The 26645-nt window shown below is 46.7% G+C and overlaps 1 protein-coding gene across 4 annotated transcripts in view; it reads left to right on the top strand.

The window, feature by feature from the left end:
* Runx2 (RUNX family transcription factor 2) overlaps positions 1-26645 on the top strand; it is a 326853-nt gene that overhangs the window by 228995 nt on the left and 71213 nt on the right. For 2 of the 4 annotated variants that reach the window (XM_047559078.1, XM_047559074.1), the window contains one exon: positions 3903-5438. The exons of 1 other annotated variant lie outside the window; for it this stretch is intronic. In XM_047559078.1, the coding sequence (XP_047415034.1) occupies positions 3903-4492 (590 nt within the window). In that variant the 3' untranslated portion in view covers positions 4493-5438. Of the gene's footprint in view, positions 1-3902; positions 5439-26645 lie in introns of those variants that run through there. One more of the 4 variants, XM_047559084.1, reaches the window with a different exon arrangement.

Below are 26645 nucleotides of genomic sequence, written 5' to 3'. Positions count from 1 at the left end.
GCCAAGAGGGGGAGGGCAGAGAGAGGCACAGGTTCTAGGGAGGATACCTGACGGATTTGTTTGGACATGGGTCTCAAGTTCCCAGAGCCAGGCTGCACACTTCAACCCTTCCACAGGCATCCCCAGTCTGAGGTGTTGGGGAGGTGACAGGGAATGTGCCAAGTGGATCCGTTTTCAAAGTGCATAGTTGCCAGTCAGGAAATGATTGAGCCCAACTCAGCAATAAGATTGAACAGAAAGCGGCTAGCAGACCTGGTCCCACAGGTGTGGTGTAAAGCGGTCACTTTCTGCCCAGGTCGGTAGGAGGGAAGGCTACCTGTTCGTGGTTGTGTGGCAGTCTTTGAAAATTCAGGCAAGCTCAGGAAATCACATTCCTGACATCTTCGTGAGCTTTCTCCCAATCTTTATTGTATGTATTTGTCTACAAGCAGTTAAACCCATCCACATAACACGATTTGGTAATTTCCTTTTCTCAATAGTAGAGCTTCCAAGTTGGTTTGCTTTCTGTAGAGTGAGTGACCTACTGCTAACAGTGACGTCGACTGGCTACTAACAAGGGATGAGGATGTGTCTTTCCTGGTGATCTTGTCCTCAGAGAGTATTTGTCTGAGAATACTTTGAATATTTTACCAGTGAAAAATAATAGTTTATTATTATTTTCATTTGCCGTTCTTTCATGTCTAGAGACACTGAACACTTTTTTTTTTGCACTGGGGATTGAACTCAGGACCTCCCACATTACAGGCAAGTACTCCACCACTGAGCCACATTCCCTAGGCCTGAGCACTTCTCAAATGCTAATTAGTTACAGGATTTTTTCCCATAAGCACTTTTTCCAAAATACTTCTAGGACTGGGATGGGAACAGGAATAACTGGAATTCCATTATACCTCACCTTTCACGTTTCAAGGAGCAGCTCTCCCCAGAATGGTGGAGTGATTGAGGAACTTATGAGGGAGGAGAAGACGAAGGAGTGCAGCCATGAGACATTTATACCTGATCTTTGGGTGACAATGGTTCACCACCAGCCTAGTTCATGTTTGTAAGTGAGGCTCAGAGCTTTGTGAGCAGATCCGTGCTAACTAATCAGCTGGTGGGCATCCGTCACATAGCTCTTTTGGAATTCTGTCTCATTTTGTTCTGCCCACTGGGTTTGGGTCTGCAAGAGGAAGCAACCTAACCTCTGTGGGAGAACAGAGAGCCGGTGGTCCCATCTACTCCTTCAGATGGAGACACTGTCTGGTTGAACTGTGTCTTCAGATCCTCATGCAGTGCCTGGTACACAGGAGGCCCTTGGTGCGTATTTGACCTGTGACTGAATGATGGGAACCTGCATGGCGACTAGGAGAGAGGAGGAACTTGTTCTCACTCAGTTCTCGGCCATGTCACAGAACAGCAAGTCCTTCATTGGCCTCTATTTCTACATTTAAAGCAATTAATCCGAATAGCAGCAAAGATTCCTTCTAACTCTGTGCAAACATTTAACCCGTCTTTGCTTCAGTTTCCTCATCTATGAGACAGGCTGAAAGCACAGACGTCCCATAAGGTGGCCAGATGAAATACAGGATGCACAGGAACATTCGAGTATCAGATAAGCAAGGAATAATTTTTTTAGTGGAAATATGTCCCAGATATTGCATGGGCTCCAAAATAATTGGAGAGTTGAATGGTCAAATAGCATGCAGCTGGATCAGTTTACTGTGTTTGCAGTTGTTTCTGGACTGATGGTGATTATATGGCATTCGCTCAACAAGAATTCATTGATCATTTCTATGTGCCAGACACCATTTTAGCCCTGGTGACACAGCAGAGAATGAAGTAAGCAATGTCCCCTGTTTTCACTGGGCTTACACTCTAGTTAAACAGCTTCAACAACGAAGTACACAGTCAGGTGGTCAGAATGCTCAGAAGATCAGGGAAGCAAGCTAAGGATCTGGAACTGTGGGAAGGGACAAGGGAGGAAATTGGGACCATGATGAACTCCAACCTGCACACCAAAGCTCCCAACCTCCAGAAAGGGCTGTTTGTACAGCAAGACTCTGATATTATTTTGTAGGAATCCCTGAAGATGCAAAGAAATGATGTCATTACTTTAAAAATCCCATATATCAAATGCAGGATCTCAGATCCCACCCTTGACATGCTGAATCATAATCTTCCCTTTAACAATGTCCCAGGGAAATGCCATGGACATTCAGATTAGGGAAACACTGTTCTAGAACATTCTGTGTGCTTATTTCATTTTTACACATTAGACTTATATTTGATTTACTGTACAAGTCTCTTGTCTGCTCCGAGAGTTGAATATGTGAAGTTCATTAACATCTTTCTCAGGTGAAATCAGACTAGAGCATTTGTAGGGTTTCTCTTTTATCATTTTCAACCTGCAGAAGTTATGTGCTTAGAAACATTTATAATTTCTTGATTTGTAAATGAAGATAATCATAGTAACCTGGGGAAATTTAGTTTTGATGGAGGTAAGGCAGTTCCAGGAAAGTCAATAGCCAAAAGCACCATGAAATTTCTATCAGAGAAATTCTCAGGCACATTGGTGACTTTTTCTCAAAATGTGGTGGCACATTGTTACCTGAGGAATAATTGCCTCTGTGGTCCAGAAGGGCATGATCCCCAGCCACCCAAACTGAATATTCAAAGACCTGGGGCCTGTGAGCTCTGTGAGAATGTGGCTGGACGTCGAAGTCAGGACAGATGTGGGACCAAGCTCTCACCAGATGACTAGGGCTGCTCTGAGCAGCTCATCCATGATGATGGGGACAGAACACGTCTTCAGGTGCACATCTTCTCACTGACTCATCCTGCCACCCTGCTCAGATAATGAGCTGAGGTACTCCTGCAGATTCTGCCTTGAAAAGCTTGGAATCCCCAAAGGGTGGAGCAGAAGGGACAGACAAGGCATGAAGCCAATGCAGATACTCTTACTGGAACTGGGAGAGGAGCCTCGGAGACTTGGCTTCAGTAAAACTCAGAACTGCTTCCAGGGTGAGCATGAGCCATACGCCCAAAGATGGCAAAAACGGCAGCCGAGACAGCCAAGTTAAGGTTGTTCTCATTGACGTAGATTCTTTGATCTGAGGTTGGTAAACCTTTTTACCATACCCAGATATAAGAAGCTGCCACCCATTTTCTACCTGGAGGCTCAAAGGATTAGGGGAAAATTGACACAGGTATGTTTGTAGAGTGATTTAGACTAAGATCAGTGATTCGAACTGAGAACTTCTAAAGGCAGTTAGATTGATCAGTCCTGAAGGGTCCTGGAGGTAACTGAGCCCAACTCTCTTGAATGGTTGGAGAAATGAAACCTAGTCCCAAAGGAGGAACAGGGTTTGCCTTATGTCCTGTGGCATCGTTTGGCAGACTCAGCACTTAGGTCTTCTGGCTCCTGGCCCTAAACTCCTTAAACTTCACCCAGAGATACTGGTGTTGCTGGGACTCTGTTGGGGGATCAGGTGTTTAACCCACTTCTGCTTCTGAGAATCCTTGGCCCTCTGGCCAAGTGTTCACCCGCTGCCCTTGGCCAGATTGCTTCCAAATGAGATGCAAGGTCATCCCTTGCTTGAAACTCTTCTGTCTTCCTGCCAATGCCACCTTTCTAGGCCCAGTGGAGATCCTCTCACCAGGATGCCTTCTGGGCTTCCATGATCTTTCTGGCTTCTGAGTGCCTGGCTCTGTACCACCCCTGCCCATTTCCTTCTTGAGACCTTAACTACTATATAACCCACTCTTCCTCACTGGATTGCAAGCTCTAAGGGGTAGGAAATCAATTTCCATCTTTTCGTTCTTTTCCTCAAATTCCTAGCTTGGAGTTGGTCATAGAATTGGCACTTATAAATGCCAGTGGGCATGAATGGCTGAGTGACCCTCTTTCCTTTCTTCCTTGACAGATTCAGAGCCCAGTACTTTGGACTCGCAGTCTTCGACCACCCTGTTCCTCTCCTCGGAGGAGCCCGGTCCCTCCACGGCTGCGCTGCCTTCCCCCTCCTCTTCCTGCGAGCCGCAGGCCTTTTCCCCTGGCCCTGCGGTGCTGCCCCCGCTGCTGCCGCCGCCGCTCCCCGCTGCCGCGCCCCCCGGCTCCGGCGCCCCTCGCCGCGCGGGCCTCTACACGGTCGTCGCCTCCTCCCCGGAGGCTGCCCAGCGCCTCGTCGACTGGCTTCCCGGCTGCCCCTCAGCCTCCTCTCCGTGCGTCCGCGGGGATGAGCGGGAGCGGACGCCCGCCCAGGGTCAGGAGACCTACCGCGCCCCGCGCCCAGGCGCAGCGGGCAGGGAGGAGGGCACGGAGGACCCGCGCGCCTCTCCGCCGCCCTGCGCGCGGCCCGCCGCTACTGCGAGCCTGGAGGCCAACGTCGGGGACATCCTGGTGGAGCTGCGGACGATGAATGGCCATCTGGACGTCATAGCGAGGGCCCTCACTAAACTGGCCTCTTCCCTGGGACCCCAGCCCCAGCCCCTGCCTGATGCTCCAGATGCCAGCTAATGGAGCCAGAGCGCGGCCGGGCCATCCAGGGCAAGGGGTGCCCAGTGCACCAGGCCTCCCTGCCGGTGGGTCCCTGGGAGTCAAGAACCCAGGAAACCCAGGAAAAGAACCGGTTAGCAGGATGAATGTCCCCTCGCACTTCAGTCTGGAAGCTTCTCAGTGGTCTCTCAGCTCTGGCGGGGCAGCCCCATCCTGTGGGCCCTCTTGGCCTTTCAAATGCCCTTCTCTTGTTTTGAGCTCCAGGCAGAACACGTGCCTCCAGACAGTGATGAGGCCTGGGCAAGACACTTGGAGAACCATGCTCTCACGTCCCCTCCTGTGACTTGTGTGCCACGTGGGAAGGGAGGGGCGGGGGAAGCTGTCACCAAAGCAGTGGTTCCGGCTCCAGCGTTCCCTTCTTGAGAGGCTGATGGTGTATCTCCCTCTGGTGACTTTCACACATTTCTTCTTAAAAATACTTTCAGAGAAACAAACTTATTTTTCTCATCATTGTAACCAGGCTTCAAGAAGTTTGGAAAATAGAAAAATGAAAAGAGTCTGATGTATTTTGGGGTGGGTATTTAAGTCTTTTTTTATGAATAAGAAAATATTTTGTGTAATAAATAAAATTTTTTCATATCCACTTTCTGGGCATTAGCCTCTGGGTGCCCATCTCCTCCTTCCATCCGCCCTCCTGTTTCAGGTCTCAGTCACCTGACCCAGCCCTCCTTTACTCCTGGAGTCTTATTTCAGCTTTTTCTCATATTTGTGAAGAGTGGCCTTCTAATACTTCTCATGAGTCCTTCAAACTCCCATTTCCTCCACCCCTTTCTTCTGGACCCAAGTAACCGGGCAGTGTGGGTGAAGCCAGCATCCCTGGCCTCCCTCTACTCTCTAGATGATGGGAGTACCACGCTCCTAACTGCCACAACCAAAAATGTCTCCAGACATTGCCAGTGTCCCCTGGCTGAGATCCACTTACCTAGGTAAATCTCAGAAATCTGGTATAACCCTCTACCACCCCATCTGCCTTCCCATGATGGGGCAGGCTCTTCTCACCTTCCTATTTGAATTAGAATTTTAATAAGGTATGCTCATTTGCCAGAAGCAAACATGCTGCTTTTTTCCAGGAACAAACCAAGGGCCTGAAACCACATTGCTCCGAGTAAAATTCCATCCCCAGCCTTTGCAGGGCTCACAGCTTGTGTGCTGGGGTTGGTAGCAGCCTGGGCTCTGCAATTCTCCCACCCTACCTCCTGGTGGTGCATTCTTTGGCATGCAGGAACCATGTGGAGAGCTGGTTAAAATAGACTCTGATTCCATTGCTGGAGGCAGGGGATGGAGGCAAGGGCTGAAACTCAGCATCTTGAATCTACTCCAAGGAGATGCTGATGCTGGTCCAAGACACGCTTTGAGTGGAGAGTGAGTTATAAGGGATTGTCTACTTTTGGATCCTGGCCACTTCAGGTTACTCTTGTTCTCCAGCAACTTCTGCTTATCTTTGTACCCAAAAGCTGCCTAAAGTCTTCAACTTCTAACCAAAACGTTCAATAAAACTTTTTTTTAATTAAAAAAAAATTTTTTTTTAAGGCAGGTGTGTTAGTTCTAACCACTCACTTCTAAAGACATTTTGGTGAAGTTCATTCCAATTCAACAAATATTTATTGAATGTTCACAATACTGGTGCCCCTGGGGTAGGGTGGAGGGACACAAAGATGATTATGATCAGTCCCTGCCCACTAGGGGCTCCCAGCCTAGTGTCTCACTCAGAGAGGGAGTATCAATAGTTTTAGTGTGTAAACAATTTGAAAGGGTTGGGGGAGAAGCCACAGGGTGTGGTGACAATGTCACTTACAGGTTGGACAGGTTTTCTGTGGTTTGACTTTGGGTGACTGAGCCTTGGTCTCCTAATCTGCATCCAATGGAGTTGACACCTGCTCTCCTGAATCAAGCATGGAGGTGAAGGGGCTGGGTACGCCAAAAAGTGCTGTCCAAAGGCCCTTTATGGTTATTGGGTTACCATTACCTCCTCTTTCCTGGGCCCTGAATCATTTGGAGACAGCCCTGATCTGATCTGCCTTCCAGTTCTGAGGGACTCAGCCTCCCTCACATTTTAATATTTTCAGGAAGAGAGCCCATGGCCCAAAGGGACTGCCCTTCAGTTAGCTGAAGAACAACCAGCCTGGCATTCAACAGCAGCCACTGGGAGCATCAGATTTTACTTATTTGCTCTTTGAATAGTCTCTTATTTCAATTTGAACTGACTTTCTATGCAGTAGATTAAAAGCAATAAAAATAGAAATCTTTCAAGAAAATGTAGGAACTGGTATATAAATCCTAAATACAGATGCAATGACTGATTCTTTGGCCAGAACTCACCTGATAAAACCCACTGCAAGTTCCACTCCCAAGAGATAACCACTGTCCATACTTCAGCAACCACTCTTTGTCACATTTGTGTCTATGTGCAAATCCCATGTGTGTGAAATCTTACCTGTGATCACAGTATTCCTGCTCTTCTATAACCTTTCATTTTATTTTCTAATCTTGAAAATAGATGATGGAAGTCTTTTCATTTTAAAATAAGGTGCAATATATGGAGTAAAATTTGCTGAAACGATTTCTCTTTATGCTTTGACTTTTCATTATTATAAGCAATTCTATAATGAATATATCTGAGCATATGTATTTTTGCTCTTTTGTAATTATGTTGTTAAATTCCTAGAGGGATGTGTGGGGCCCAAGGACATTCACTTCTACTTCTTTTTTTAGGTTACTGCTATGCCTTCATCAAGGTTCAAAAAAGGGGAAGTGAATAAACAGTAGAAAGATCAGGGGGGCCTTGGGGTGACTTCATTCAAGAACTTGGGGGAATTGGGGAAATAGAAACTAGACTGTTTTCTGAAGGTTAAATTTAAAAATCAGAGCCCAGCAAGCCAGATCAGAGATGCACTAACCTACCTTGAAGAAATGACTCATGGATGGTCACTGAAATGGTATAGCAGTCACGGTCTGGTGAGAAACAGAAACCACCCAGGGTTTTCACACTGAGGGGATCTAATTCAGGAATTGGAAACAAGGGTTCTGGAAGGTCTGGAGGAACAGTGGTAGTAAGGCAAGATTACCCAGAAACCAGCAGCTGCAGGAAAGTGCTACCATCTGGACTGGAGGAGCAAGGGGCAGGTCTCCTTGGACCCAGGATCAATGTAGTTGCAGGGCCCTGGCTGTAGAACTGAGGTGCTTTGGCAGGTATTCAGGGACAGCACTGCTTGGCCATAGTCCCCAACACTGTTGCTGTCACCCTTGGATGTCACTAGTGCTATTATAATTGCCAGACACCCCGCTGGAGACCAGAGTGAGAAGAGAGTGACTTTTCCCCTCCTCCCACCTTCCAGTCCCCTGCCACTGTCATCCCTTCCTGGAACCAACTGGAGGCTAGTTGGAGGGAGTTTGGGAAATGCAGTTTGTGGGGACCCAGCCCCTCTGATAGAGCAGAGCAAAGAAGGTGGTAATGCAGCTGACAGCAAACTGGCAAATGATTGTCACAAGAGTACTGTGAGTCATAGCAGTGGTATATCTAAAGAAAGCCACTGTCAGAGAAGGGGCATGGGCAGCCATGGAAGTCCCAAAGAAGGTGTACTGTAGAGATCAACATGGGCAGTGCTCATGCTAGCAGAAGGGGTGGCCCTCTGGACCCAGCCACAGGTAGAGCCCTGAGGCTGACAGCCCCTCCCCGACTTTCTTAGCCACTCAAGAGTGCAGAGTGTGCGCTAAGAGACAGTTCCGGAGAGACAGCTCTGGCGCAGGGAGCACATGGGCTGGTTTCTGAGCCTTCTCTGTGGCTGAGAGGCCCTGGAGAAGAGTCTGCGCCACTGTCCAGGGGGGCCTCTCCTTTTTATAAGTAGCTCACAGCCTGAAAACTGTTGAACTGCCTTTGGCTGCCGATTGTCCCCCTGGGTGACTTTCTAGAAGTTAATAGGTCTCTGAAAAATAAGAAAATGCCAGGAAATCGAAAAACAAGGGGCCTCATCACCCCTCAGCCTTCACTGCCCTCTAGTCACAGTGTGGGTGGCATGGTCCACACTACAGGTGGAGAGGCAAGAGGGGAGTACTACAGGACAGACAAGTTGTGCCAACTTAGTGACTCCAGAGCGCTGATAACCCACCAGGTCCTTTAAGGTCAATGCCATTAACTATACTTCATGTACACATAACACTACTCATTGTTATTGTATTTTATTTCCCTCTTCCCTCACCCTCTTAGGCCACCTGACTTCAACGACAAGCTCTGCCCAGAGAATCTGAAAAAACCAGGATTTCTGCAGGTCCCTGTGGTGACTGCAGTAGAATCCCAAGGCCCAGGGGCTTTTGCTCCCAAATTATTACTAAGCCTGCTATGAAACAAGACCCTCACTGCTTCTTTGCTCCAGCAGGCTTTCATGGACAAGGCTAGCTGGGTACCCAGTGTGCTCAAACCATTTCTGCAAAGTCCATATGTAAAGCCCCTGTTGAGGGACCACCAGGAGCATCTTCCAAGGCTTCTGGTTCCAAGTTTTACCTCCAAAATGCACAAGGCACTCTTTTTATTACTCTTGTGCTCACGGGAGGTACTAACTTTCTGGTCCAGCCATGTCTTCCAGAGCAGGCACTGAGTTCTGTTCACACTGTCCCCGTGATTCTCAACACCATCCAGGCATACAGTTGGTGCTCAGTACATGTTGATGGAGGAAGCCATCCTGAGGCATAGTCTGGCAGTGGTGAACTCCATCTCTTGCTTCCTGAGGGCCTCCTGGCTGCCTGGATGGAGATGAAGACCTGTCTGTGGGCCAGTCTGGCGCTGGCCTAGGAGGGAAGGTCATGACGACCTGTCTCCACTGCAGCTTCCAGGCCTCGCCTTTGCTTGTTTTCGGGAGCCTCCATGTCTGCCCACAATGGCATGGCTTCTTCAGCCGCCCAGATTCTTGGCGTAGCGTGCGGGCCGCAGAGCTTGTTTCAGTGGTGAGCATGGCAGTGATGTCCGGCGCTCCTGGCCAAGGAGCATTCCTCCTGGGTGTCCCTGATCAGGCCTGTGCCAGCCACTCCACTCCCAAAGGGAGTGTTCCTGATGCAGGGTGGTCACTTTGAACTTGGCTGTGCTTTCAGCTAGGCTGAACACGTGTATCATTTTTATTCCGTCCTTTCTCTGACAACACACTTTGTTCTCTGCAGGGTTTGAGATGCCTACATGGAATATCATGTTTGAGAGGGAACTTGGACATTATCTGACCCCCTTGGCCTGACCCCCTTCATCCTGACGAAGGGTATTGGAAATGTCATAAAGGCCAGGGGACCTGCTCAGGGGCACCAAGCCAATTCAGAGCTGGGCTGGGAGGAAACCTCTTGTCTCCTGGACTGTGTTCTCTCTACTGTGCCACTTCTTGGCTCTCCTGGAGAGAGATTTTCCAGTGTTACATCCATCCCAGGAGGGTGAGGTGTGGCGGGACAGACTGCTGGGAGCTGTGCACCCTTCCTCTCCCACAGTCTCCCTCGGCACCCAGGAGCCACACGTGTGCTCATTCGTGTGCACATGAATGTTTACATGTGGGAATGAATCAACAATTTTAAATGAAAAAAATATGTAGTTTGTCCAAATCAGGAATCAGCAAAATGTGGTCAATGAACTATTCTTATACAGCTTGTGAACTCGGAATGATTTTTACATTTTTGAATCATTGTAAAATAAGAATCCATGACAGACATCTCTGTGATGCTCAAAGTTGGAAATGTACACACTCTGGCCCTTCGCAGAAATGTGTGCCCGTCCCTGGCCTGGATGATCAATTTGTTCACCCAGCGATGGTTCTCAGTCTTCCTAGAGTGCCAAAGGCTCCCTCTTTACAGGTAGTTCTGGCCACCTTCCCAGGGCTCAGGCCTGCAGTTTAGAAGGAGAATGAGCAGCTTTCTTCCTTCAGCTGTCAGATGCCTATGGTTTTCCTGAGAAGTTTCTTGCTGATGCTAGATTTGCCAGGAGACTTCCAAAGGTGAACTAAGAGGTCAAAGCTGCCAATGGACATTTTCTGCTGGTAGGCTAGGAGGTGGCACTGTTGCCCAAGGCACCCTGCAAATGACATGGCAGGAGCTGACCCGAGGTAGGGGCTGAGAACAGACAGCTGCCTAGAGTACGACAAGGAAGATGTCTTTCTCATCAAAGAAAAGCATAAAGACGCTGGCGATCTGAGTACCTCTGTCTCCTCCCCACCATGGCAGGCTTCTCAAATAGTTCCCGTCTAGCCAGGACACTCATTTCTTTATAGTCACTGAACCAGAATAACCACAAATCAAGCCGGAAGTGCATGATAACCCGCTGAACTCTGCACGGCCTTGGCTGGGCTTCTCCAAGCAAGTAAACACTGCCCTGGTCTCTGCAGCTGGGAAATATCCAGTGAGCATCCAACAGTGGCCAGAGCTCGAGAAGGAAAGAGGAAAAAAACCAAATGACAGGCACACAGAACTGGGAACAGACTGAGGTAGCTGTTCATGGTAGTTACAGATTTACGGGAAAGCCATTTGGAGCTTAAATATGAGATGACACCAGGACCCTCTAACGTACAGCGGAGCTTTCAGCATGACACGGGGGCAGAAAATGCACTCGGAGCTCCCCTCTCCAAGAGCTGAGGAGTTCTGTGCTGTTGGCTCCAGGCAGGGCCGCGGCCAAGGTGCACTTCGTGGGCTCATAAATATAACATTATTAGACAAAAAATCCCCAATCCTTCTCCAACTGATTAGGCCCAGATTGGTCAGCCCATAAATCAATGCTGAATAGGAACTATAAAGTTGTGAATCAATGTGTCCCAGATCTCCAAACTGGAATGAAAACGCTGGAATGAAATAGCTGGAGCTCTTCCAAGACCCTTCTTTGCGTTGCCCTCCTCCCGCTGCCTACATACCCCAGACGTTCATTTTACAAGGCCTCTCTTTTTCCCTCTTTGGTCTGTCCATGGACAGCATTTCAGGGCAGGAAATTTGGTCTCGAAGCGAGGCTGAGGAAATGAGGCCTTCCTGCTGTGTTTCTGTTCAGGACTGATGGGCAGCTCTATCATGTCTCTTAGGCCCGGGTCTCCACAGGTGGTAGAGGGGTAACGGCACAGAGGTAGGAAGGGAACAAGATGTCCAACAGGTGACAGGCACTTGATGGGTGGCCAGATCCCGTCTGGTTGATGAATGGGTGTTTAGGTCCATTCACTAATTTAAAGGCTCTGAGCCCCTGCATTTCTACAACAAATACAATAATCCATTCTTCTCTTAGAGCAGCACATCAGGTTCAGAAATGCCATCTGACCCTCTCAGTTGGGCATGGTCACCCTTTTTGGATGTGGGAGCTGAGGTGGTCTATTGTAGATGTTGCCCACAGGTGCCGAGAGGGCTTTCCTTGTTCCCATTCCTGGGAGGGCTTAAGCAAAGTTTATTTGGCAAATACCCCTTCTCCGTCACTCCCCTATCCAAAATTCGCTCTCGGGTCACCTTCCCTCTTCTCTCTGACAGGCCCGTTCAAGAACTCACGTGCATATCCCTCTTACAAGGCTCATGGTTAGGAGCCTGCTCTCCTGGGCTTGGAGCTCTGATGACTTCCTCGCATCCCAAGATGGAATGTGCCTGCCCTCTTCTCTCCCCAGGGGGGGACACATTCATGGTCCCCCACGAGTATGCTGTGCTGGTGGTACCTGAGTTCTTTCCAAACACAGAGTCCAAGTTCATCCAGTTCCACCTGCTCATTTACAGAAACAGAGAGGGGTGCTAACTTGCCTAAAGTGGGACTCTGGCTTCTTGTAATCCACCAGCCTTCACCCTAAGCAAGCCCTGGCTGACTGTATTCCTGTCCTTTCTCCTTGTAGAGAAAGAAGGCCCCTTTAAGATTTCCCCAGAGATAGTCCTCAAGCCTGGGTTCTGTGTTGGCCATTTCCTGTGGACACTTTCTTTTCCTCCCATGTGCCCCTTTCTCCTTGCTAGGACTTACAAGACCACAAACACACAAGCATGAGACCTGGAGGAAAACTTCCTTTCCAGTTCGTGCCTCTGGGAGGAAGAGGGCTATTGACAAGTTAGCTCCATTTTGGTATTTTTCCACTGATGGTCACAGTAACTTTGCAGGATGTGTCTAGGGAGAGGGATTTGGTTGGGTCAGCTAAATCTGTACCCCACACCACACAGCAACAGCACTGTGACAGAAAGACCGCTTAGAAACAGGTTCAGTTGGACATTAGGGCAAGGTGTTGAGTCAGGGGAAATGCTGTTTCAGTGGCTGAAGGAGTCGTATCCTCTGTAGATCTGCAGCTGTGGTCCTCCTGGATTTTCTTTCTCTTAAAAATTCTGGTTGGGTACGATGGCCCATGCCTGTAATCCCAGCGGCTTGGGAGGCTGAGGCCGGAGGATTGCAAGTTCAAAGCCAGCCTCAGCAACTTAGTGAGGTGCTAAGCAACTCAGTGAGACCCTGTCTCTAAATAAAATAAAAAATAATGCTGGGGATGTGGCTCAGTGATTGAGTGCCCCTGAGTTAAATCCCCAGTACCAATAATAATAATAATAATAATAATAATAAATAAATAAAAATAAAATTCTGACGTTATTTCTCCACTTTCTTTGAAGACATTCCACCCCCCAAATGAACTGTCAGAAACAATTTAATCAACAGAGTAAAAAGACAACCCTCAGAATGGAGGGAAAAGAGGATTATAAATCGCATATCTGGCACAGGGATTCATATCCAGAGTGTATAGACAACTCCCCAAACTCTCTAACAACAACAAAAAAACCCAATTCAAACATCAAAAAAGGACTTGATAGGTATTTCTCCAATGAAGATGTACAAAAGGCCAATAAGCACATTGTTTTAGGATTGGAAAAATGCTAAGAACTCAATCTAAGAAAAATGCATCATTTAGGATGTTATTTTTAAAAAATGCAGTGTCAGGTTTTAGACATATGCTATACTATTTTATAGTTTGAAAAATGAAAAAAAAATAGCCATGTTACTCAGACATAACTCTTCTAGCTTCTGATCAGTGAGTAAGTGTGCATGCAATCATGTGATGAGCCCTTGTTGTCTAGAGAATTCCTTTAGCTCCTAAGTCTGAGGGCCCAGGGAGGGGCTGGTGGAAGAGTACAGCATGATCCAGTTCTTCTCTTTCCGTGTCCACGCCCTTCTCCACGTAACTTGGTGTTACCCTCTGTGCTGTCTCTGGGCTTCATCTTGCACCCGTTTTGGCCAACAAGATAAAGAGATAGTGGTGTGTGTTGGTTTCAAACCAGGGTCTCAGGAGGCCTTGCATGTTCCTCTTGCTCGTGTGCAATATCCGCTGCCATGCATGGATGACAACACGCTCAAGGTAGCCGGTGGGAGGAGGATACACTGAGGAGCAGAGCCAGGTCCCCCAGTTGTCCCATCTGAGGCCAGTACAGATTATCTAAATGCCTGCCAAACTCCAGATATGAGAGTAAGCCCAGACAAAATCATCAGAGCCTCTTAACTGATCCCCAGATGACCCTTGATGCTCACTGTTGCATGTCCCTGAGGTTTTGTGACTGTCAGGCAGCATTATAGAGGAAGGAGATGACTGATACTGGGGATTACCCATGTACTCTTTTTAAAATCACTTATTTTCTTCCTTGTTTGGATCAACTGATCATATGTACCATCTGGAACTGTAAAGGGTTTTTCAATATCCATTCTTCCCTTCTTCCTTGCTCCAGAACCATGTGCCCAGCTATATTCCCCAACTTCCCTTGCAGAAAGGGGTTGTCACGTGATACTCCTTTGGCCAATGAGAAGCAAGTAACGTACTGAGTGGCATTCCTTGAAGGAGGGTGGGAACTTTCCCAGCCCTTCTTCCCACCTGGAATGAGAACTCATTGCTGGAGGATATTAGGACCCAGAGTAACAGTACGAGCTATGAACTGCTGAAAGACAGAAAAAGCTTGGGTCTCTGATGGAACCACCATGGAATCAGCTCCTGTTGCCTTGTTCATGAACTTGAAGTTACATGAGGGAAAAAAAAGATTTCTCAACCACTTATGCTCTTGTTTTTCAGGCTTTTCTTACTTGTAACTTATTGTAATTCTATTTTTTAATCTTTATTTTATTTATTTATTCTTTCTTTAAAATTTTTTTAATTGTAGATGGACACAACACCTTTATTTAATTAATTTATTTTTCACCTGGTGCTGAGGATGGCACCCAGTGCCTCACATGGCACTGGGCAAGCGCCCGCCCCTGAGCCACAACCCCTGGCCCCGCCCCAGCTTATTGTAATTCTTGACCTTTAGCACCTGCCTTGCCCTCACTTGAAGAAAATGCTCAGAACAATTAAGTAAAAGCATGTCCTATAAGGTATTTCATAGAAAATGTGACTGTTAATCCTTATACAGACTCATCAATTATAAACTTAAATGAATAGCAAGCTCCATGCATCTATATTGGTTTATATTTCTCTAAGTTCATGTTTATACTAGATCCCCCACAATACACATGTGACTTACCCTGTGTTTATTCTATATGAGGGGAAACCGAGGCAAGGGGAGGTTAGCACAGAGATAGAGAGAGACTTGCAAATGCCTCCCAGGCTCCCATCCCAGGGAGGATGTGGTGTGTGTCTCAATTAGACCACAGTTTCTGAATCTTGTGCTGAGACTGAGAGCAGCCTCTACTCAGGGAGACCAAAGACACGGCATCCTTTTAGCTTTGAATAGATCAACCAAGACTGAAAGCCACTACAGTCCAGGACAGCCTCCTTTCTAGGAAGAGAGAGGAGTAAAGGGCAACTTTGCCTGTTGAGTCCATAAAATTATTTGCCCTCTCCTCTCTGCTCCAGAGCACAATGGAGGTCTGCCTTCCCTGAGCTTCCAGGTGAGATCCTCAAGGGCACAATTAGATTTTTTTTTTTTTTTTTTTTGCAGTGCTGAGGATCAAACCCACTAAGATGTTCTTCATCGTATATCTCTCTGCAGTTGTGCAGGTTAGTCACTGTCCAACGTGCCTGGGTGAGGAGTGGGTGAAATCCACATATTAGGTCCCATGGGATTGCAATACACCAAGAGGAAGTGCTTTTCCTAAATGGCAACAGGTCCTCTATGGACTAGTAGGAGCCCTAGTCCTTGGCCCTGATAGCAACATACAAGCTGCTTATTTGACAAATGAATAGTCTTTCCAGATGACTGCTTCTTTCCAAAGTTCAATTTGATCCAATTCTACTAGAAAAAAAGTGTGTCTGGGGTGAGAATTGGTAGGTATGATAGATGTTTAAAATTATTTCCTTCCGAAGTTGACGCAGAATAGTCACCTTGTAGAAATGAAGCAACAGTTTCCAAATTCATAGAATAGAAAAAAAAGTAAACACCTGTCATTTATTAATATGTTTATTAATTATTAATATACTAATAATATATTAATTATTAATATTTTGTATATGTTAATTTCGTTGTGGTTTCACTCTTGGGTATTGAACCCAGGGCCTTGTACATGCTAAGTACATACTCTACCATTGAACAACACCCCACCCAATGTCCACATTTTAAAGATGAGGAAACTGGGGTTACAAAAAAATTAAATGAACCTCTCAAAGTTACATAGCAGTACGTTGCAAAGCTTGTTTGATTGTAAGATCTTTGTTCTTTGTCCTGCACTTTCTTCAACATTTTAATTCTTTGTCATTAGTGCAGGACAGCAAAGACTGTTATCTCATGGACTCCTCTAAATTTTCCACTTCTGCTTGCAATGTGATTGGGACCACATGCCTGGGTGCTTCCAGTGGAAGTGATGTACAACTGCTCTCAGGCATGACATTTAATGATATTCTGGGTAAAACACCATCCCTCACTTCCTGTACTACAGTCACCTTGGAAAGTAGATATCCAGAAATTGGCATCTCAAGATGGATGGAACCTGGATCCGAGACTCACTGCATGGAGAAGAGTTGCTCTGAAGAGCCACTCAATCTACATCTTTCTTACCTCTGGTGAACAAATGTGACTCTTGTGTTATTGGAGCATAGTATAGCCTAACCTAACTAATACAGCAGAAATGATTAAAACAATTTTATATATTTATGCTACTAAATGACTTACACTGCACAAATACTTTCTCGGCCCTCATTACAACCTTGGGAGATAAGCAGGGATTATGAGCTACATTTTATAGGAGAGGAAACCAAGTCTTAGAGAAGTGAAATGATTTGCTCAAGACCACACAGTGGGTAGGTAGGTGGTCAAACCAAGGTTTTTGTTGATATTTTCCCCACACTCTGCAATTTTATAATTTCCTAGCTTCATGTTATAAAAGCAATAATAACCTCACAGGGAATGAGGGTCCCTCTGTGTAGAGTTCTGCAGATTAAATTAAACACCTTGAAGAACTAAAAGGCTAGGTGGCCAGTAGACAGGTGTAATACATTCCAGTGGTTCATATTCTTAAGTCAACAAGACGTTGGTGTCCTGTGGCTGCTCAGACTCCTGGGTGGTCCTGGAGGTCCCAAGCCTGGCTTGCAAGCAGCCCAGTGTGCAGATCACCAACCTGAATCACAGGCTCTGAATCAAGGACAAAAAGTCATGTGCCTTGGGTGGAAATCCTGTCTCCCCAGGAGAGTCAGGGGCCTGAGTTTCCTTCTTCATCCCACACAATGATTACATTTTAGTTTTCAGACAATTCTTTAGTGTACAAAACACATCACTGTCCATTATCTCATTTAGTCCTCACAAAACCTGGTCATACTTTTGTTTGTGTGGTGAAACTCAGAAAGGTTGACTTGTTATAATGACAGGGTTCTGCCTCTGATAATACATTCTGCTCTTTATTGAGCATGTACTATGTGCATTATCTTACCCAATAAGACCCACAGCAGGGTCTCCAGCTGCCCAACTCCAGGGCACTAGTCTGTGCTCTGTGTAGTGTTGGCTTGCAGTGGAGCCTGAAGGCAAGACTGGGGCTCTTACACTGATTCATCCATGAGTCCATTCAGAAACATCTTATTAAAGGCTGGCTATAACTTAGAAACTGTGTTGGCCTCAGGGGGTGGAAAGGCAAATAAGCTTTATCTGTCTTGTTTGATGGGGACACAACACCCACACGTGTGTCACTTTGGAATCCTGAGTCACTACTGTCTTCTTCCTTCCCCTTAACTTCCACATTGTCACCAAACACTAAGTATTACCAATTTTACCGTCTAAATCCTTACTTGTGCATCCAGCCAACACTCTCCTGGTTAATCCTTTAATACTTCTTTGGCTGATGATTGCAATTCCCCAGTAACTTCTGTCTGAGCTGGTCTCAGCTTCCTTACTCTCCCAAATTGCGACACAAGTGATCTGCCTAAAATGTTCACCTAATTGCTCAAACTTTCAAGTGGATCCTTTTTGCCCACTTAACAGGGAATCTGAAGTCCTTGACACTCTGGCTTCTAGTTGCCCCTCAGGCTTTGCCCCTTAGTCGATGTTCCTTGACCACCAAATGGATGGCTCAGCTCTTTCGAGGTTGGTGTCCTGTCCTCCAGGTGGGCTTGGTTTGGGAGAACTTTTGTCATCTCCCCCCACACCCCACCTCCTTTCTGACTTTGTCCCCTACAGTGTGGGCCCAGCCTCCTTCCTGACCCCTTGCACCTAATAATATTTAGTTTTCAAGATTTATGTTAGAGCCCAATTCCTGCAGAAATCCCCCTTTCCTTGCTTATCCACTTCATGAGTGGCGTCTGCCCTGGGAGGGACCTTTGCCTATTTCTGTCCAACACATGGGATGGTAGCTGTCTCCACCAGCTCTGGACTCCATGAACAGAATGGAGGGGCACTTGTCACACAGTAGGCCCCCATACAACTTGAATGGCGACACAAATAGTTTTACTGCAATAGGAAATGAGGGAGCCGGAGGGAGTAGCCCAGTTGGGGAGTTTGGAAGTGGCTTTAAAGGAAAGGTGGGGGCTGCGTGTTGGAGAGGCAGCCTGTAGGAAGGGCAGGCGACAGGCTGCTGGCATGTTCCTCCTCCCTGACGGTGGCAGGCCCCAGCCTCAGCCCCCCGCCATCTTCTTTGGTCATCTGGTTTCTGTCTGGGTGGTGCTGGGCAGGAGCTGAGCTATTTCAAAGAAAATGTAGTCAGCAGCCTCCAAGAAACGTGTGTGGAGAGTTCGCCGCCTGAGAAGCTGAGTGTCAGGATGAGTCAGTGGCTCTCCCCTGAGTGGTTTTACAGTCTGGTAGGGAAGCAAATAGCAAATGCGGTGGGTTTCTTCCTTTTTGTCTTATAGTTCTATTTGTCTGTGTTTGTGGTGTTCCTACAGGGTGAAGGGCACAGGGAGAACGGGGCCCTCACACACATTTGTGTGTCCCCGGAAGCTGCATGGTTCCTGGGCCCTGTGAGTGAGGTTGGCTCTGTGTCACCTCTGTTCTAGGGAAGACCCAGGAACAGCCCTCTGATGGCCTTGTGGAACCGAGGTACCAGCAGCAGGGCTCCATATCCCACTGAGGGTCTTCCTCCTGGTCTCTTCTGGGTCCCCATGCTGGGTTTTCTTTTGTCCCAGGAATCAGTGTTGGAAGCAGGGAGGGTCAGAGGTCATGTAATTTGGGGGGCAGGATGGCGCCCTTGCAATGAGTGGAATTGCAATGTCAGCTTTGTAGCGGGGTCAACTCCAAATAACCATGCTTGTGTGATAAAGGGTCACAAGAAGCCCTATAGTTTGTTTTTTAGGATGTACCAAGAGTATAAAAAATGGGTGCACATTTTTATCCATATGGTGGAATACGACTCAGCAGTGAAAAGGAATAAACTATTGATAACACAATGTGAATGAATCTCATAGTGATTATACTGAATAAAATCAGTCATGCATTGCATGATTCTATTTATCTATAATCCTGGAAAGTACTAAATAATCTATAGTGACAGAAAGCAGAGCAGTGGTTGCTGGGAAAGGGATTAGAAAGAGCCAAAAAGAAAGTTATGGGGGTGACAGATATGTTTTTATCTTGACTGTGGCAGTGATTTCCTGGGTTTATACATATGTCAAAAATTATGAAATTGTGTACTTTGAATACATGCAATTTATTGTGTGTCAATTATATCTTAATAAAGCTTAAAGTTTAAAAAAAGTGTGTATATTTTGACCCAGTCATTCCATTTCTAGTGAGAAAATAATTGAAGAAGTTAATGATTTATTTTCAAAAGATCAGAATAGTGACAAAAGGAAATAACCTAGAAGTTCAATAAGAGGGGATAGTTAAACAAATTAATGCTTAAATAAATTCCAGATGGAATAATCTATATGCTTTTAAAATTAAAAAAATAATATTTACTGTGGTGGAGAAAATGTTTTCCAGGCTGAGTAGGTGGATAGCTTATTTACAAAACAGGATGAACAAAATTGCCACACTAGTTATTTCTAGGTAATGGGTGGGGTTTCCGTAATTTAAATCTTCTGAGTGCTTTGATGTATTATTTGAATTTTTGCCTTTGAAATGTATCACTTTTCAAAGTAGAAAATCAGATAAATTATTATTGTTGTTGTTGTTATTGTTTGGGTGAAGGCCCTCAGAGCTCTGTATTGTGTGCAGAAACTTCAGGGGAAGGAACTGAACTTATTGTTTCTACCTCCATTACCAAGTGCTGTCCCTCAGGTAAGAGCTCGAGGGAGCTCAAGGACACCCACACTGGGGTTGGCCTCTCCTGCCTGGATCCCGGCTGTCCTTCTCAGTCATGGAGTTGGCTTGCGCTAGGTGCAACTTGATCCCGGTACTGTTAGTGGCAACCACTGGGCACAGGATATGCACGAGCAGGCCACTGAGTGGCCGGGTTTGGGGAAGGAGGTAAACTTGGGCCTTCCTTGCTGCTCCTCACCTGTGACCGCTGTTCACTGCAGGCTTTAGAGGTACTCAGGAAGCAAAGCATTAGCCCCCGGAGTCGGGCCTAAGCCACGTGGCTGCAGGGCGGGGAGGCTGGGACTACGTAGAGGGTAGATCAGCCTGACTTTGTCCAACCTCCTCTTTATCTTCCTTCTCGCAGCCACAGAAACCAAGGAAGCCCGAGAGAAGGGCTTCGTGCTGCCTGCGCATTGACAGCAGCGTGGATTCTTGGCCTGGGAACCGTGCCTCTCTGGGTTGCCTGCTTGCTGGCTCAGACAACGTTAGTCCCTGTCTGTACTAACCAGCTGAAGTCAAGAGGGCTAATTGGCCTTTGCCAATGGGTCCACTTGGACTGCTGAGGGTGACAGGAGGTGGAAGGACTGAGGTGACTTGCCTCAGGTGACTGAAACTGAGAGATTATTACTGAAGGAACTACGATCAACCAAGATCAACCAAGGTCACAGGTCAACCAAGGTCACAGGTCAACTACGATCAACCAGGATCAACCAAGGTCACCTGAACAAGGGGTTTGTGCAACTGGCTGGAGAGAGGCTTGTGGGGGAAATGAAGGTAGAGAACACTGATGGTCTTAAATTTATGAGGAGACAGTGTCATAAAGGAGGGGCAGGGTGGACTTGATGAGGCTCAGTTTGCTCATCTGTAAAATGGGAAGTGAACACACATCTTATGCGATTCACTCATTCATCCACTTATTTACCAAACGTTGATTGCCAAGCACTCTGTGGGGTCTGGAGACCCAACAAACCAAATAGACGTGATCCTCATCTCAGTTTCCTATGGTCCCTCCCTACTGTTTTGACCTTGCTCACTAGCATGGAGTAGATGCTCAAGGAATGCTGCCCTCGTCACTCAGGCCAGGACTCCTGCAAGGGAACAGTGCCTGGCCTGGGCACTGGGCCCCCGACCACAAGGCAGAAGTCTGGATGCTAGATCTGGGGCACAGGATGGTGAGGGATCCCCACAGAGAAGTGCTGATTCTGAGTTGCCCTCACTTGCTGCGCTGGTGTGCCTGGAACATGGTTGGCTAGAGAGACTTCAAGAGTCTGCCAAGGACTCAGCTGTGGGTGGAGGCTGGGCTGTCATTGGAGGAAGGTTTTAATTGGCTGCTGAAGACAAAGAATTCTGAGTGTGTGTGTGTGTGTGTGTGTGTGTGTGTGTGTGCACGCGCCAGTGTTACATGAAAGGCTGCTCATGTTGTATATCACCTGTGCAGGCAAAAGGCACTTGTTGAGTACCTGTTCAGCCTCAGGTACTGCGCTTAGAGCTGAGAGGAAATGAAAGAATCCTGACACGTGGCAACTCCATGGTCTTGCAGTCTGATGGGAAGAAATGGAAATGCACACAAACAAGGCGAGCTGGCGACCATTAGGGCCAGGATGAATGAAATGAAGACCAGCGTGTAAGGGAGAGCGCGGGATGTGGAGAGGACAGGATTGGAAAATATCTCAAGAATGGGTGGAGGGATGTGGGGGCCTGGGCTCCACCTTGCAGGCTGAGCCTCTGCTATTCTGGGAGTAAGTTTGCAGCACCCGGGGAGCGAGGGTGCTGGAGGCGACTTTCATTCATGCACTGATCCATCCCTCCATGCATCCAGTGGGTCCCTGCCCAGTGCCCGAAGCCTTGCCAGACACTGTTCTGCTCAGCACCGAACAAGATGGAAAACAATCCCTGCCTTATGGTAGCTTGCCTTCCATAGGCGAGAAACCACTAACAAGTGAGCTACATGCTGCGATCGCTCTCACGCTTTCTGGTCTCGGTACCCTTTATACTCTCAAGTTACCCAGGCCCTCAAAGAGCTATCATCTTTACATATGTCATAACTATCAGTATTTACAACACTAGAAATTACAACCGAGAAATTAAAAAAATATATTTATGTCAGGATATTTTAAAATGACAATAAGATATCCATTATATTTTGGTGCTAATAACATAGATAGTGAAAAATTACCATTTTTTTCAAAACTAACAAAAATTTGGAGAAGGGGCATTTTTTTCCCCACCTTTCTGCAGAGTTCTTTAGTTTATGTATGGAAGACAGCTGGCTCTTATGCCTGTTTTGCATTTAGTCTGTGCTGGTAAACTGTTTGGGCTGAAGCATGTGAAGAAACTCTGGCCGCACATAGGCACAGTTGCAAAAGGGAAGTGTTTTAATAGTCTTTTTGTTTACCTGTGGGTATCTTTCTTGGACGCTATACCATAATTAAGTGAGCAGTAGTTTCTTACAGGTCAATTGCAATGTCAAATCTGAAACTGTAACAATACTGTTTCATTAAAATCCATCTGTCTTTTCTTTTTTAAATATTTCTTTAGTTGTTGATGGCTCTTTATTTTGTTATTTATATGCAGTGCTGAGAATTGAACCTAGGGCCTCACACATGCCAGGCAAGTGCTCTCCATTGAGCCATAACCCCAGCCCTCCATCCATCTTGCATTTTGTGCATCTTACATATGCGTCATGAATTGATTATTTGGAATGTATGGAGTCACTGCATTATGTAGATCCTCCATATGTTAACACATTTCAAGTGTTAAGATATTGTTAGTTAATACAAAAAAATCACACTTATTAATATCTTCGCCAATCTCACCAGAAAAATCCTTGAGTATTGGAAAAAGTAGCAGATACAAATTTTCAACACTTACAATCCTTGCTCAAAAGCCTGTATTTTATCTTTGGCAACAAATACTGTCAGTTATTTTCCAGAAAATGCCTTTCAAATGGCCTAGGCTGGAGAACCATCACTTATCTGTCAGTAGCCATTGTTACAAGTAAAAACATGTTCCATGAAAAAAGCAAAAATCCCAAGTTCAGTTTGCAACTCACACAATGGCACAGGCGCTTTCCCTTGTGACAACTAGATATTTGATAGGTGGCGAAAGGGCTTTATGCATATTAAAAAGACATGAGCTCAGGGACCAAGATTTAATAAAGTTAATAATATTCCGATTCCTCAGGGACATTCTTCATATTTCAATATTGAGCGTGTGGCAGGGCGGGAGACAATGGCCGCCAGCATGGTTTGGTGCCACTGACGTGCTTCATGCGCAGACTTTTGCACCATCAGTGCAACTCATGTCAGCACAGTGCACAAGGGCAAACGGCAAGTTTGTGTTGTTCTGAGAAGAGTTCTGGTGTGTCCTGGGGACTTCTGGTGCTTGGCCAGCATGCTTGGAGAACTGCTGAGATGGACAGTTGCCACCATGAGAAATGCGATGGCCATGGGCCAGGATGAAGTGGGGTTCAGAGGGGAGCAGGAGGGCTGGGGTACCACCCGGCCTGGGTGGTCAAGGAAGGCTTCCATGACAAGGTGACATTCGAGGAGGCGAGGGAGTGAGCCCTGTGGTGTCTCTGGAAGGGCAAGCACCAGGTCCCTAACTAGGAACCTGCCCAGTGTGTTCAAGGAACAGTAAGGAGACCAAGAGTGGTCGGTGTAGGGAGTGGTACAAAATGAGGTCCAGAGTCAACGAAAGCCAGATGGGGCGTGGGATCGCAGCCATATCAAAGGCCTAAGGCTTTAATGTGGAGTTAGCTAGAGAGCCTTGAAGAGCGCTGAGACTGGCATCCAGGGCAGAGGGGGCAACGCTGAGTGGGAGGGGTGGCTGGCTCTATGTTTGCCAAGTCTGTCCCTTCATTCTTGAATAATCCCTGGCATACAGCAGGTGTTTAAAAGAAGTATGTTGGGCGAAAGAATGCACTATATTCCTACACCTGCCAAGGAACTGGGATGTGCTGACCAGTTCTTGGTACAATAACTAACAATAACCCCAATAACTCAATGGTCTGAAATAATGAACATTATTTCTTGCTTATATTATTTGAGGGCTATATTGGCTGTAGCTCTGGTAGAGTGAAAAGGGGTGAATTAATATTTGAGAATAATAATATAACCCAAAAGGGCCATTCTGAGGATGAAACCATAGACAGCTAATTATGGCCTTACCTGCATTAGCAGATTTGACTCAATCTTTTGCTTATGGGGTCTGGCAAGGGCCATCTTACAAGAACACTGCTGCCAGAATTGAGTCATCAGCTTTATGCACAAAGAACAACGAATGTGATTCATTCCAAAAAAAGGGGGCCACAAAAATCATGGCCTTTTCACCCCAGGAGCATGGAGCTTGTTACAGGGCTAATCAAACCCTGACTAAAAGTGTGATGTTTGGATTCATGAATGGAATCAGGTACGTGGCTCTGGGAGAGGGTCTTGGTCATATTAAGCCTTCATTAGTTCATTTTCTATGACCATAATGAAATACCTGAGGCTGGGTACTTAATAAAGAAAAGAAACATGTTTAGCTAACAGTGCTGGAAGTTCAAGAGCATGGCACCAGCATTGGTGAGGCTCTGTGAGGGCCTCCTTGGCTGTTCCATGTGGTGGATGGCATCGCATTAGGGGTAGTTCAAGAGGGAGAGATTGTATGGTGAGGCACAAACCAGAGCACAAGGAGCCTTACACTTTTATAAGAACCCTTTCATGAGAATTAACCAGGGTACACAGGGACCACACCGATCTCTTCCTAGGGCCATGTCCCTATAAACTAATGAGCTCCCGCTAGACCCCACCCCTTATCGCCACACTGAGGACCAAGCTTCTAACGCTTGGCTCCTGGGGGCACACTCAGCCCTATCCCAACCATAGAGAGTTCCCTCAAACATCAGGATCAGAATCCGTTGGTGGGGCAGGAGAGTTAGCCTCAGATTCATGGGCTCCACCTAGGAATCTTTGGATGTTGGACTGGGGATTTCTCCAGGCCTTTCTCATGTACTCTAAAGAAAGGGGGCCTTTTACTAACACAGTTATATAAGAAGCAACAGCACAATAGCTTGCTCCTGGCTCTGGGGCCATTGCTTTTTTTTTCTCCATCTGGGAGCACTTATGCCTTGGACCCTGGGGCTGCTGCCTGAACCAGGCCATGTGCTGACCTGGTTGGAGATGTGGGTGAGGCACCTCCAAAGTCTTACACTGAAGTTAACATCCAGGACTGGCCAGGTCGCTGGGGCCCTGGGCCATCTTCTCGATTTTATACCTGACTTCCCGGAGTTGTCTGTCTGCTTGGTTTATAATAAAAGGAAGCCTCTTCCATACAGTTGAATATTGCCCTTTCCTTCCCTTCAACCTTGAACCTCAGCCTCTGGATCTCAACACATCCTGCTTTTGAGAAATTCTTCCTAAAAATACCTTTCCACCACCAGAGCACCACAGGTGCCGGGTTCTCTGTTGTTGGAATATCTGTGGTCCCAGGACCATGGCATCCCAGACCCTTCAAACAGCTGAATGCAGATCACAGATGTCCTGGATCCCAACGGAGATGGAAGCTGCTTCTTTTCAGGTCTCATCAAGTTCAATCAGCTTAGGGACACCTCCACAGAGGCCCTGTTTGTGATCTAGAGTGATTTATAGCCTCACTAAAATGTCTCACAAAAGACAAATTAATACTTAGACTCTTTTCAGCGCCTCTTTTGAGAAAGAGACTTTGACCCAGGGCCAAGATGTGGGAGGCCGCCGTTCCCCTCACGCCCTCTTGGGTGGCAGGCTTTGCGATCACACCCAGCCTGGCCTGACGTCCTGTACAATTCAGAATTGGTTCCTGCTTCTGACTCGGTTTCTGTCTCTGTCTTTGTTTCTCAATTTTGGTTGGGGTGAACCCATTGTTCCCTGATCAGAGGAAGACCGCGAGAGCACACTTGGCTTCAGGGACAGGGTAAGAGTTCAGGGTGTTTTTGCACAGCCTGGATGGGAGCCAGGTCGCCTTTCCTCCTTGGAGGGTCTCATCAATGATTCTGAATACTTTTCCTTTGGCGGCGTTGTAGCATTTTATTACTAAAATTCCAGTGAAGTCCTTGAGGTTTATAATTAGAACCAATGAGATCCCCTCCCTATTCCCTAGAAAAGAGAAAACACCACTTGGGTGTCTTAGCAGAGGGAATGGCAGGCAGGCTCAGTTATGGGGAATGTGGAGAAAACGAGTGACGTTCAACATGCAAGGGAAGGCCACGTGTGGTCAGTGGCTCTCAGTTTTCATATTTTTATGGGGATGATTAAGTGAACACTTTAACAAGGAACTTGGATATGAACTTGTTGCTGTTATGAGACTTCCTGACCCTGCCCTGCCTACACAAAGTCAGTCAAGATCATTGGTTTATGGACTTGTTTCCACTTGTCCATCTTGACCTTCTTCTTCTCTTCATCTTGGAAACATGGGACTTTCCATTTAACCAAGGTTCATGAACTCAGAAGTTCTACTTCTATGTTTGAATGCTAGGGAAGGTATCCAAAAACTGGTGTGTGTGTGGGGGGTG

Source organism: Sciurus carolinensis, chromosome 7 (assembly GCF_902686445.1).
Source record: "Sciurus carolinensis chromosome 7, mSciCar1.2, whole genome shotgun sequence".
Classification (NCBI taxonomy): domain Eukaryota; kingdom Metazoa; phylum Chordata; class Mammalia; order Rodentia; family Sciuridae; genus Sciurus; species Sciurus carolinensis.
The sequence above is the reverse complement of the archived record's forward strand: the minus strand, read 5'-3'. Positions and strand labels throughout refer to the sequence as shown.